Source organism: Chelonoidis abingdonii, chromosome 5 (genome assembly GCF_003597395.2).
Source record: "Chelonoidis abingdonii isolate Lonesome George chromosome 5, CheloAbing_2.0, whole genome shotgun sequence".
In the NCBI taxonomy this organism is placed as follows: domain Eukaryota; kingdom Metazoa; phylum Chordata; order Testudines; family Testudinidae; genus Chelonoidis; species Chelonoidis abingdonii.
In genome coordinates, this window is record NC_133773.1 from 87,779,314 (window position 1) to 87,793,278 (window position 13,965).

Here is a 13,965-nt window from a genome sequence, read left to right on the forward strand (position 1 = left end):
CAATTGCTATGTCGCATGGTCCAAGCCACGATTTCAAGCGGTGCACTGTGGGTACTGTTCCTCGCATCCCATAGATTTCCCATTCGTTGGAGCCGTGCACTGATGGGCATAAACATGCCCGGGTTGCTGGGTACGCCGCAACCCTCCCTTTTGTGAAGCAAGCAAGCACTTTGCGCCGTTTTTCGCGGATGCATTGAGCAAACGCCAATAGCAACAGATCATGGACCCTGAGATACAAACGGTCACTTCTGGACCGTCGTCAACACTGCGTACTTCGTCTGACTTATACTGAACATCATGAACTGCAAAAGGCAGGAAGGAGAGGAGAGAGGCAGCTTCGGCGGCGAGGACAGCAGATGACGAGATGGAGCAGAACTCCATCCGCTGCCCGCTTTGGAGCTACTGCTCATTAGGGCATCTACTACCCATTGAAGCCGAATGGACGGAACAAGCACAGTGTGACGCTTGTTTGCCGTGTGGCCGCTTCCGCAGTTGGCTGCGAACTTTCGCATGGTAATAGCAACTTTCTTGACCTGTGACATGCTTTCCCCTGCCCTGAAACGCCCGTAATCAAACATGAAGCAGCCACGTGGAGAGAAGGAGTGCAAATAGCCTCTGGACGCTTGCACGCCAGACAGCTACGTCAGTCAGAAATCGAATTTTGGGTGCGGCAATCTTACTGGGGGCTGTCAGTGAATGCAAGTAGCCAAAGCAATCAGTTAACGCTGCTGCTACAAAGGTTGTGACCTCTGGAACGGCATTGATAGTGGATGGCTTTCCTGCAATGGTTTCCGAACTGTGGTGGGCCATAGATGCGAACCATCCCTATCTTGCCCAGAACACCAGGCACCCGTGTGAACCGCAGCGGTACTTTTCAATGGTGCTGCAAGCACTGGTAACACAAGGGACTTTCACAACCACGTGGAGAGAGTATGGCCGATAGGCTCATACGCGTCGCGTCTTCAGGACACTAGTCTGTTTAACGCTGCGCAAGAATACTTCCAGACCAGAAGTAACGTGGGAATGTCAAATACTATATTATCCGGGGACCCCAGCTACCCTACCATGGCTCTAGCTCACTGAGCTGGCCGACTGTTAACTACAGGCTGAGCAGGGCGGATGGTCGGAATGGCATTTGCCGTAAGGCTCTCAGGCGATCATTACTTACCGCTCAGACCTCGCAACACCAAGTCCGCTTGCTCATTGCTGCTTTGTTTGCTCCACAATCTTTGTAGGACTAAGGGAAACATTTATGGCTGGGTGAGGCGAGCATCACACTGGGAGTGACGGCAGCCATGACCAGGCGATCAGAAGAGCACACCTGGAGGCGCTGCAGCATCAGATAGTCTGAAACGGTTCAGCACCGCCCAGGACGAGGCGCTCTGTTTGTTCCCCTTTGATGACCCTCCGCACTGATGGACTTATCAGTGTAAGAACCCACCCTCCTTTTCACAGTTGGCGACGGACATAAATCTTATCGTTTAAACATATATTCTTAAAAGATTATGTCTTAAACTCATAGTTTTCCGTACTTGATTCCCGGTAGCAGCACACTCCCCCTTCGATTTATTCTGGTCATTTACAAAGAACTATTAAATCAAAAGGCAGAGAATAGGGAAGGTGTCCCTGACTGCGTGCTTTGTAAGGAGTGGAAGGAAGCTACTAACGCACCATTTGGTAGCATAATTACAGCCTTTCCTAGAAACTCTGCAGGAGGTGTGGAGTAGGGCTGCAGAAGCCTCTCGCTACCACGGTTCTTACACGCTGGGTGAGGAGATCTGGGACGTGGCTGCAGGGAGTAACAGGGGCTGCTGAGCAACTCTGTACTGTGCTCTCTTCCTGAGCTCCACCAGCGTTAGTATTCAGTTTTGAGAACCAGCATCCAGCTGCCTCTCTCCATCGGGTCTTCTGCCTATGCCCTCTCAGATCGTTCACTAGCATCTTTCTGTACTTTCTACCACATCTGCCAATCATTTCTGTTTATCCCTCTCATTGGTATTATTTCAAAATCGTGACTTTATCGCTCTCGTCTCTCCGCCGTTCACGCACGCCTCGGTGTGGCTAGGACTAGAGACAGTGCAAGCTGCATGAAGGCAAACCGGTTAGTATGTGAAAACCCTTTCAGGCATGACAGTCTTTAAGAACCTATATCATACAGCAGTGACAGGTCCATGGCGTGGCCCGACGCAGCCGGCGGGGCCCGCGCGCGGGTGGGTAGCAGGGAGCATCGCTTGCAGTTCTGCTGAAATCGTGCTATCCTCCTTCCACCCCCCGCTCTTGGCTCAGTAGCATCCCATTGTCTACCCCCTATTACTTCTGGTGTTTCAGACAATGATGAATATCTCTTCCTGACCGATAAGCAGGCGCAGGAGAGGCGAATGGTGTTTATTGTTCAATTCATGCCTCCTTAAGCTTCTTGTTTTTTTTTTAGTTTCCAATTTGGCTTTGCCGTCTGGGGCGGTGGGGCGTGGTTTTAGTTGAAACGTACTATAGGGATCGCGACGCGGAACAAAAAAAAGGCTGTCAGATTTGCCTCCACAGAGGACATAACGTAAGGTTCGTATATCAAATAGGAACATAGGTGTTTTTGCGCTGAGCTGTCCTCCCCGATTGCACCATTGGCAACCAAGAACACCGAATTTAATTTGCACAGGATATTCGGCCAATTCCCCCAGACGCATAAGGTTAAGATTTTTCCCTTTACAGTAATGGCTGCGACGGCAGCCAAAGCCTGGTGTCCATTATCGAATGCTAAACGAACGTTCTCTATGTTTAAGTACCGTGTTTTTGCTAGCAGTAGAATGGAAGAGGAACTACCGGCGAGATGGTCTCCTGGCGAGTTATGCTGGGGTTCGTCGCCTTGGGAGGCAGGAGACTGTAATTCTTGGCGGTCCTCAAAAACAATCTGGCCTGTATGGGGTTACGGACCTTGTGTAACATCCTGTTGGCATCACCGCTCATCTTCACTCCCATCAAATCGTCTCATCTTCACCTCGGCGAATCCTCAGAGAACACCCTTAATATTCTCAATCCCAGTTCTGATCACGGCATTGGGTGGGGGCAGTGAGCATGCTTAACCCAACTGCATTCTGTGTTCCACAGAAGCGCAGTTTCGGCCGCAGAGCCTGACCTTCCGACTTTCTTGAAGCTTATTTTTACCCTGTTAATCTTCACTTTCAGTATGCATTGAAGGGGAGTCTTGCCTTTTGTGCCACTTTAATCAGCCATTAGACTTTAGATTTTCAAAAACTTTTTCAATTTGTCTTTATGGAACGCAGTCTTACGTGGCACTGTGGTCTCCCCCCATATATCATCAGTCCGAACTCTGTATTGCTGGTCCACAGCTGGCGCATGCTTCTCGATTATCAGGCGAACTGCTAAGTACGAGTGCAAAGCTCTGGTGGTCCCTGTGTGACTGTTGCTGCCTCAAGCAATCGATTTTTTGATCGCACTGTGGACGCGCAAAACCGATTTTATAACATCGGTTTTGTAATATCGGTTTAAACTACTTCGAAATAATCGTGCAGTGTAGACGTACCCTGACACTAAAAGATGAGCAGATGGGCGTTTAGTGCACTTGGTAGAAAATATTCTGCCTACTTTTTTTTAAAAAATATATACATTGCACGTTAAAAGAGGTTTCCTTATTAGAGATCTGGGGTTAGAGTCACAGGACACCCAACTGCCTCTTTAGGCTGCTAAGTCCAACATTTAGGTGCCATTCTGGGGCACAATGATTGGGGGGACAGGGCGGTCCCAGTCTCTTTCATGTGAGGGGAGGAAGAGAAGGCCTGGAGTAGGGTGAGGGCTCCATCTTCTCATGCTGCCACCTCCTCTTTTGCTCCCGGGCCTGGTCCAGAAGGAGAGATTGTGACTGGGTTAGGACATGATGGTAGGTAACCTGGGAGGAAAAACCCGCTTCTCAGGAAAATCTAGTTGTGCCCCTGCACCACTGGCATTCACAAAACCTTTGCTCAGCTGCTGTCTAACCCAGCAGGTGCCTAAGTTTCCACTGCTGAAGTCTTACAGGTGTCTGAATTTCTGCCAATGGGCATGGTCAAAGTCCCTAAATCCTGAAACTACCAAGCTGCTCTGAGCCTAACTCATAAACCCTGGTGGGATTCATAAACTAGGGATTCTCCTGCCTGTGTCACCTGTGGGGCCCAAGTCAGTCGACATGCTCAAAGTACATCTAACCTGCATAAAAGGCAGAGGAGGAACCCACACCTTAGCCCACTCGCTAGAATACTCGGTGGTTAGCGCACTCATCCAGGATGTGGGTGATCTAAGTTCAAACGCCTAGCAGAGATTGGAATCCAGGTGTCCCCCATTTTGGATGAGTGCTCTAACCACTGGGATACTAGATATAAGGAAATGGGGATGCCACTATCTCGCCATAGTTTTTCACAAGAAAGGGCTGGCTTAGGCACCCAGCTCTGGGAGAGGGTTCACAGCTGTGAATCCCAAGTGAGATAGGTGCCTCCCTCTGACCAGGGCCTAGGCATCTAACTTCCTTTGAGAGGCACGGCCACCACCCTACAGGCCATCTGACTAGAGACACATTCCTGTATGCTGTATGTTCTTATAAAATATCATACTATTGTAAATTTTAGAAGGTACTACTGAATGTAGAAAATGAATTGTGTGTGTGTGTGTGTATAGAGCTGCTCCCAGCTTAGAAATCTGGTACTTTGGTGGAATGAAGACTGCAAATTAGCAATCAAGGAAGGAAATAGGGAATACAAGCAAGCAAAAAAACTCAATGAATAGTAAAAAGTTAATGAATTATAAAAGATGTAAGGTGGTGTCACAAATGATTATCAAAGAGCCAAGAAAGGAAAGTTGGAGAAATTTCTGTGGAAATTGAACAAAGATTCAAAGCTTTCAGAAATATATAAACAAATTCAAAGTGAATGGATTTCAAAGTAAAAGTAAATATCTATCTGGTCTTACTGTAAGCAATGAAACTGAGGTCTTCAACTTAGGAAAGGCAGACATTTTAGCAAAAGAATCCCAAAAGGCCAATAATGATATGAATCAAAACAAAGGCAGACACTTGAGCAAAAGCTCATCTAGTCTCACTTCCTTTATATCACAGGCCACCAACACCCACACACTGCACCCAGCAACTGAAACTAGACCAACATACTTTTTAATTTGGGATTATCAGATTAATTTTATCCCTGTGCTAACTAGGCTTGTGTGAAAATTTTAGTCACTCACTCAAACACAAATGAATGATGGGGTTTCAGCAAGATCCCAATAGTCTATATACAATTGGAGCTTATGCAGAAACAAGAATCAGCCTCTCTGAACTACAACTTGTATAGACCATTCTTTTAATCCTTAGGGTCTAGCTAAATCCTAGGTGTTTCATGCCATAAGGATGAGCCAGGAGGAGGGAATGTTTTTGGCTACAGTGGGCGGACTGGGTTGGGACTAATGGGAAGAGACACTTCAGATCCAACCTGTCACCACCCGACTGGGAACCCTGTCCCGCCTCCCTCAGCTACTAGTTTAGGCTAAGAACCAGCATGGCACCTGTGGTGCATGTCTAGAGGTCAGGCCAGAGAACAATGGGAGCTGCGGGAAGTGGCGACCAGCACGTCCCTGTGACCTGCACTGTTTCCTGCAGCTCCCTTTGACCGGGAACGGCAAACCAATACCACTGGGAGCTGCGGGCGGCCATGCCTGCAGACCGTCAATATAAACAAACTGTTTCGCAGCCCGCCAGCAGATTACCGTGATGGGCTGTGTGTGGCCCGCGTGCTGCAGGTTGCCCACCACTGCTTTAAAGGTTGAGTACCCTTCTAAAAAGGTGTAGCTACTAGAGTACACAAGTAAAATGAGAATATTCAGTTACAAGCTTTGAATTTTTAAATAATAGTTTAATTAATCCCCTTTTCTTCACTACAGTAGCTGAGAGTTGTCTTTTGAGCATGATCTGTTTCCTGCTCTCACGCAGTCTTTTTAATTTTATTTTTGCAGCTCAATGCAATGGCAAACAGAGCAGCAGGGAAAGGATATGAGAATGAAGACAATTACTCCAACATCAAGTTTCAGTTCATTGGTATTGAGAACATCCATGTTATGAGGAGCAGTCTGCAAAAAATGCTAGAAGGTGAAACTTTTCTTGATATCAATATACAGAGAGGCGGCCTAATTCTTCTGTCACTCAGGTGTAAATCCAGAGTTATTTTCTTTGAAGTCAGTTGTATTTCACTTGTAAAACAGGTGAGAGAGGAGAATCAGGCCTATTGATATTGTATAGTGTGTATCTCCCTATTTGCTAAAACATTTGTGCCACATATCATCCAAAGAAAAATTGTTCTCTTGATTACAACAATGTCTTACTTTCAGTGATATTTCACCAAGATTATTTTTCTTATGTGGTTTATAAGTTGGCTGTTTTAAAAAAAAACAGTTTGAATTGAAACTCAGGTAGGACAATTTTTAGGCATTTCTTAAAAAAAAATCTCTGCGGCTTAGATATTAGTGGACAATTTATGTTCGGGTTTGAGCTTGTGAAGCACAGTGCTTTAATCTTTTTAAAATTTCATTGGCAAATGGGGAGTTCATACCTTTTATATTGTAAACTCTAACATAAACCCTTCTTGTGTTCTGTACAGTGCAAGTCATATAAAGCCTGATTGTACAACCCTTTAGTCACACAGGTGCAATCCTTACACACACGTAATCTCATGGAAACGACAGTAATTCTCATGTAAATCATCACCAATGTCAGTAAGGATTACCCAGCCCATTATTGTTGTTATTATTTAATATTTGTATTACATTAGTGCCCAGAGGCCCCAGTCATAAAAATGCCCCATTGTGCTAGGTATTATACAAATATATAAAGATCCCATACCTTCCCCAGAGTTGGTGCTTAACTAATACATAAAAGTCTGTTCCCCAAATGTAGTTCTGTGTATTTGAATTTCTTGACTATGTCTGATTTTGGTTTGTGTTTTGGAAAAGATAAGCCAAATGTGTACGGGCATGTCTACACTGGCAAAGTTAGAGCTCTGGGAGTTACAGCACCGCTCACAGAGCGCTGAAGGGAAGCCGCTGTTGTGTGTTCACACTGTCAGCTGCCTGCATAATAGTGTGTTCACACTTGCGGCACTTGCAGCGGTATTCGGAGCGGTGCACTCTAGGCAGCTATCCCACAGAGCACGTCTTTCTCTTCTGCTGCTAAGAGTTGTGGGAAGGTGGAGGGGGTTGCTGGGCACCCTGGGTCCTTTCCCAGTGCCCCGTAATGCATTGCTTCGTATCGCAGCAATCCCTGTGCTTCCGTCCGCATTTGTCACCATCTTTCAATGGTTAGTGTATTGCACACCTTGGGCTGCAGGAATGGATCTTAAACTGTTGACCAGTGTGCTGCTTGCTCTGACGAATACGTCACAAGTGGCAGTGGAGTTATTCCTTAACCTATAAAGACAAGAGGAGTGTGACACTGATTTTGCCACGTGTAATAGCTACAACACAAGACAGCTTGTGGCATTCATGGAGGTGCTGATCACAATGAAACACTGTTTTTGGGCTTGGGGAAACAAGCACTGTGTGGTGGGATCACATCGTCATGCACGTCTGGGATGACGGCCAGTGGCTGCAGAACTTTTGGATGAGGAAAGCCACATTCATGGGACTATGTGATGAGCTTGCCCCAGCCCTGCGGTGCAAGGACACAAGAATGAGAGGTGCCCTGCCTTTGGAGAAGCACGTGGTGATTGCATTGTGGAAGCTGGCTACTCCAGACTGCTACCAATCTGTCGCTAATCAGTTCAGTGTGGGAAAATTGACGGTTGGACTTGTGTTGATGGAAGTCTGCAGGGCCATTAATCGCATCCTGCTCCGAAAGACTGTGACTCTGGGCAACATGCATGACATTGTGGATGGCTTTGCTCTGGGTTTCTCTAACTTTGGAGGAGTGATAGATGGCATGCATATTCCAATTCTGGCATCAGACCACCTAGTCACTGAGTACATTAATCGCAGGGGTATTTCTTAATGGTTCTTGTGGATCACTGTGAGTGTTTCACAGACATTAACACAGGCTGGTTTGGAAAGGTGCATGATGCACCCATCTTTTGGAACACTGGCCTGTTCAGGAAGCTACAAGCAGGGACGTTCTTCCTGGACAAGAAGATCACTGTAGGGGAAGTTGAAATGCCAATTGTGATCCTGGGAGACCACGCCTACTCCTTAATGCTGTGGCTTATGAAGCCATTCACAAGGCAACTTGACAGCATCAAGGAGTTCAACAACAGGCTGAGTAAGTGCAGAATCACCATTGAGTGTGCTTTTGGCTGTTTAAAAGCCCACTTGCAATGCCTCTATGGGAAGCAGGACCTGGCCTATGACAATATTCCTATGCTTATAACCGCGTGCTGTACGCTCCATAATATCTGTGAAGGGAAGGGTGAAAGCTTCACTCAGGGCTGGATCACTGAGGCTCAGCACTTGGAGGCTGAATTTGAACAGCCAGAGACCAGTGCTATTAGAGGGGCGCAACACGGCGCCATAAGGATCAGGGGTGCCTTGAGGCAGCAATTTGAAACCAAAAGCCACCAATATTTGTTGCTATGCTCGGGAGTGCAGTGCTTGCAATGCTAGGAGGTGATTGGTGCAGACAATGCAATATGTGGGTTTAACATAATTGTATGTTGCTTTGCAGGGCTCTTTTTGCTTTCAATTAAAGAATAAAGATTGCTTTCAAACCAACACAATTCTTTTATTAAAAAACAATAACTGGAGAGAGTTAAACAAAAAAAAACAACAAACCATCAGCAGTGAGGATAATGGGGGAAGGGAAGGGTCCCAGGAGGAGGAGGGGTCCCAGGACTGCTAAAGATTTGTGTATGTCCAGGGATCATATCCAACCTTTCCTTTGGAGTACAGTGCAGCGGGTACACTACAGAGAGATGGGTTTGAGTGTTGAGTGCAGTGGGAGTCCGCAGTGCTGGACTGACGGGGCAGGAGTAGAACGCCCAGGTACAGACTGGAGCCAGGAGGTTGATAAGAGTGTGTTGGCGGTGTCTGGGAAAGAGTTTTGTGACAGCAGCTGCAGGGGAGAGCGGGTGTGGAGCTGCTCGGTTTGAAGAGCTAGTATCGCCTGGAGGGTGTCTGCTTGGCGCTCCATAACATTTAAGAGCCACTCCGTGGCTTCATTCTGGCATGCTGTGTTCTCCTTTCGGTCCCTCTTCCTGCTGTCCTGCCACTCCTTCAATTCCTGTTTCTCAGCGGCGGAGTGGATCATAGCATCACACAGAAAGTCCTCCTTAGTTCTTCTTGGCCGGTTTCTAATTCTGCGCAGCTGTTCAGATGCCAATAACAAAGAGGGGGGCTGGGCTCCCAAGGTCCTCTCTGTGAAGTTTTTAAATGCAACATTTTACAGAAGCAGTATTGTTTGCAACACAGACAACACTGATTCAGTGATTTAAAACACAGTCAGTACTCACTCACCTGTCGCTAACTGGCTGATCCCAGGCAAGTACACATGAGCCACGAGATCCCCAAATGGTGAGTAGCCGCAGGGGCAGGTTAAATCTCTCTTCCCAGACCCTGCTGTACACTGGACACGTGGCTCTTGGGGAGAGCTAACACTGTAGTGGGGGCCTGATAGTCATTCCTGTCCCCACACTTTCCACAGGATGTGATCATTATGGAAGATATCTTGCTGCTGAGGGTGAGCAGGGAATCAAGGGAGGGTCTTCTGCAAGCTTGCAGCTTCTGCCCTGGCCCCTGTGCGGCTTGCCTGTGTGCAGCAATGGTACCACCGCCCGTGATGGCACAGTGGTGCTGGAAAGTTACCGTTAATACGGCAAGAAACAAAGCAGCTCTGCTGAGGAACCTGCGGGAGCGGATTGCCCAGTATCTCTACGAGAGTTTCCTGGAGATCTCTGAGAGTGATTCCTGGGAAGTGAGGGAGTCAATCAACAGCCTGTTCCACCACTCAGACTAGGTGTGTGGTGGGAGACAAGCCTGCTTTCTGCAACCCTCCTTCCCCCAACAACTCGCTTCAGCAATTCCCAAAATCAAATCCACTTACCAGGGGTCTCCTCTCCTGTTTGCGCTTTGCCAAGATCTGACAGCTGTGACTGGCTAGCCTCCTCCAGGGTAGAGAAAAGCTCTGGCTGCATGCATCTCTGGCCTCCGAGTCATTCTCTGTGTCCCCCTCCCCGTCCCCCTCCCCCTCCTCGTCCAAGATTTTCTCCTCCTGGCTTGGTCCACTTTCTACTGGCACGCGAACCACTGAAGTATCCGCAGTGCAGGTGGGCTCGCCGCTGAATATTGCGTCCAGCTCTTTGTAGAACCGGCAGCTCATGGGCACAGCACCGGAGTGGCGATTTGCCTCCCGTGCCTTGTGATAGGTGTTCCGCAGCTCCTTCAATTTGACCCTGAACTGCAACATGTCCTAGTCATATCCCCTTTCAGTCATGCATCGTGAAATCTGTCCATAGGTATCATAACCACTGCGGCTAGAGCGCATCTGGGACTGGACAGCCTCCTCCCCCTAAATGCTGATGAGGTCCAGCAATCGGCATTGCTCCAAGTGGGGGATTGCCTAGTGCGTGGAGCAGGCATGGCCACTTGGAAAGATGCACTGAGACCACTGCATGCATCACCGAGCAAACAGGAAGGGGACTTTCAAAATTCCAAAGGAATTTACAGGGTGGGAATGACGGTTGGTCACCTGAGGGGAGGGCAGTAGAGTTCAAACCGATGACCAGAGAGGCGAGAACAGGCATTGTGGGACACCTCCCGGAGGTCAATCACAGCATGGTAATTGACTAGGGTGTCTACACTGGCACAGCATTGTAGCCCCGGCGCAGAAAGCTGTATGCCTCTCCTCGGGGTAGTTTTTTTACATCGCTGCATCCGCACAGTTTCTGCCCACTAAGTGGCTTGGCAGTGTGTACGCCAAGAATTACAGTGCAGAAGGCTGCTTTACTGCACAGAAACTTGCCAGTGTAGACAGGGCCTAAGATATTAAACTCTAGAATTAACTACTGCAGTATCATATGTGTTGGGTGAATTACAGACCACACCTGAATCTTCAGCTAATGAGTTAGCTAAAACCTCTAAAATAGAGTGCATTGCCTTAATATCATCTTGAGGTGACAAAAGCATGAATCATGGTAGTTAGATCTGCATCTAAAAGAAAGTCACAGCCTCCTGGCCAGATGTAAAGGTAAGAAACTCCCTGGGCTGTCCACTTGTAATGTGGAGTGCAGTCACAATTGCTCTCCTTTGTATGGTGCAGCATAGATTCCTGCTGCATACCTGTCTCAGTTTGTAGACTAATACAGAGTGGTGGTGGGGCCATAACACCTCCTGCCCCCAACCACCACATGCTGTCTGATTTGGCAGGGTGTCTCCTGGCACATGTCTTCCCAATTATGCACGCATGTAAACTTGGCCCTAGGTGGGGTTGCTGGTTAATTCAGTATCTGCAAGGCAACTTATTTTCATACAATACATCAGCCTCGCTATGGGGTATTATTATTAAGTTCCTTGATCTAAGAGTCTTAGGGTGAGGGCACAGAGGATTTCCAGGTAATAGTAATGTATTGTTTGGCTAGAAGTAATGCCAAGTGAATAAACCTGTCCTTGTATTTGTTCAGCACAAGTCCATCAAAGATAATGTAGTAAAAAAACACCAAGCTGCATGGGATACTAATGTGCTTTGGCTCTAAAATGATGCAAAAGTTCATCAGATGGGACCATGCCCAAAACCCCTATCAAGCAACATCATTTATTTATTATGTATCTATGGTCTTAACATCTTACACAGTGTGGGAACTAAACATCTCAGCATCTATTTTAAAGAAGATAGCGTGTTGAAGCAGTCTTTTTTCCTTACAATCTCCCATCTATAAACCTGGAAGGATTGATAAAAATTAGAAGTTTGAGAGGCCCAGGCCATGATTACAGGTACCAAAATAGTTAAGCACATCACCATCATATTGAGTCTTTTACTGAGCCTCACGGCTTTCAGCTCAGGAGAACAGGTTAAGTATGCTTTAAGAGTCAGAAAATCAATTTTAAAACCGTTGAAGATGTTTTATAATATACAAACGTATACTCTGGAGCCTTTCTCGTCTCCCAGTTACAGTAGCATGCCATCATCTGCTTCTCTTGTTGGCGTTTTTCAAAAGGTCTTGCCTAAACTGTTCACAAAAAGTAACTCTGATTCAAAAGGAGACAGATAATATTAATATACATTTAATACTAGTTTTAAACCTTTGTATCGATGTGTATTTAGCTTAACCCAGTCCATTCTATGATGTAAATCGGGGTCAGCAACCTCTGGCATGTGACTCGCCAGGGTACGCACCCTGGTGGGCCAGGCCAGTTTGTTTACCTGCCGCGTCGGGTTCGGCCAATCACAGCTCCCACTTAGGGTGGCCAGACGTCTCAATTTTATAGGGACCGTCTCAATTTTGGGCCTTTTTCTTATATAGGCTCCTATTACCCCCCACCCCCTGTCCCGATTTTTCACATTTGCTGTCTGGTCACCCTACTCGCACTGACCGCGGGTTGCCGCTCCAGGCCTGTGGGAGCAGCAGGAAGCTGCGGCCAGCACATCCCTTGTTTTTCTTACTTTCCATCAAATATTTAGATATTAACACACACAATGTCTGCTGAATGTGAGACATTGTGGAACATTTCAGGGAACATAGAAATCTTTTAAAAGAGTAAGCTATGGATGCTGATCGGAAGTGATTTCAGTTTACCATGTGCTGCTGCTGGTTTTAAGTGGGCAGTGTGGAGAAGAAGATATGGAGACACAGAGCACCTGTTCCTGATTTCCCACTGGCATAAAATAGGGGTACAGTAACTCCTCACTTAAAGCTGTCCCAGTTAACATTGTTTTGTTATTAGTTTGCTGATCTATTAGAGATCATACATGTTTAAAGTTGTGCAATGTTCTGTTACAATGTTTGGCTCGCCCTACTCCGCGTACCTGGCATTCCAGCCAGGGAGTGGGCAAGCCCCTAACCCTGCTCCCAGGCAGGAGCGCCGGGCGGGTGGAATGGGGCAAGCCCCCATGCTCCAACCCCTCTACACCCCTGTTTCAAGCAAGCTTCACAGTCATCAATGCTGAGTACAGTATTAAATTGTTTGTTTAAAATTATTTAAAACGTATACTATATATGTACATAATGTGTTCTGTCTGGCGAAAAAATTTTCTCTGGAACCCAAACCCCCCATTTACATTAATTCTTATGGGGAAATTGGATTTGCTTAACATCGTTTTGCTTAAAGTAGCATTTTTCAGGAGCATAATTACAACATTAAGTGAGGAGTTGCTGTATTGTAATTCCATTGACATCAGTGGAGTTAAGATGGAGCAAGAGGAGAATTGGTTCTTGAGTCTAGGATAGTGAAGGTTGAAGATGGCTTTTCTATGATGGATCTCAGATAATTCCCTGAGAGAGCTGGCTGAATTCTTTTTGACAGAACAGTTTTCCATTGGAAAATCCAGTTTCTTTGAGACTGAAATGTTTCACAGGTACATGTCAATTGTAAAGAAGAAATTTTCTATGGGAAAATGTCAAAAAAGTTCATTTCAATTTTGTTTTGATAAAGTAAAAATATTTCTTTTTGGCTTTATCAATTGATATAATTTCATTTTAACTTTATTTTATATTGACGCATGTATTTAATATTATACATAATTTATATTAAGATTTACTCCTCAGAATGAAACCATTTGATATTATCAAAACAACTTGATTGTGAATCGAAATTTTTCAGAATTTCCATTCCAGGAGAAGTTTTGAAATTTTGTCTTTTTGTCCCGATTCAGAATGAAAACAAATTTCAAAATGTCAGAATTTCCCATTGGATGGAATTCCATTTTCCAACTAGCTCATTCTTTGCTAATTAGTGTGAGAGAATTTAACTGTAATGATGTAAGCAGAGTCAGGATGAGCTGTACCCTGACATCTGGTG

The 13,965-nt window shown here is 46.2% G+C and overlaps 1 protein-coding gene across 1 annotated transcript in view; it reads left to right on the forward strand.

The window, feature by feature from the left end:
• MTMR7 (myotubularin related protein 7) overlaps positions 1–13,965 on the forward strand; it is a 93,015-nt gene that overhangs the window by 52,285 nt on the left and 26,765 nt on the right. Inside the window, exon 7 of the mRNA XM_075066432.1 lies at positions 5,989–6,121. Coding sequence (XP_074922533.1) covers positions 5,989–6,121 — 133 coding nt within the window. The remainder of the gene's footprint in view (positions 1–5,988; positions 6,122–13,965) is intronic.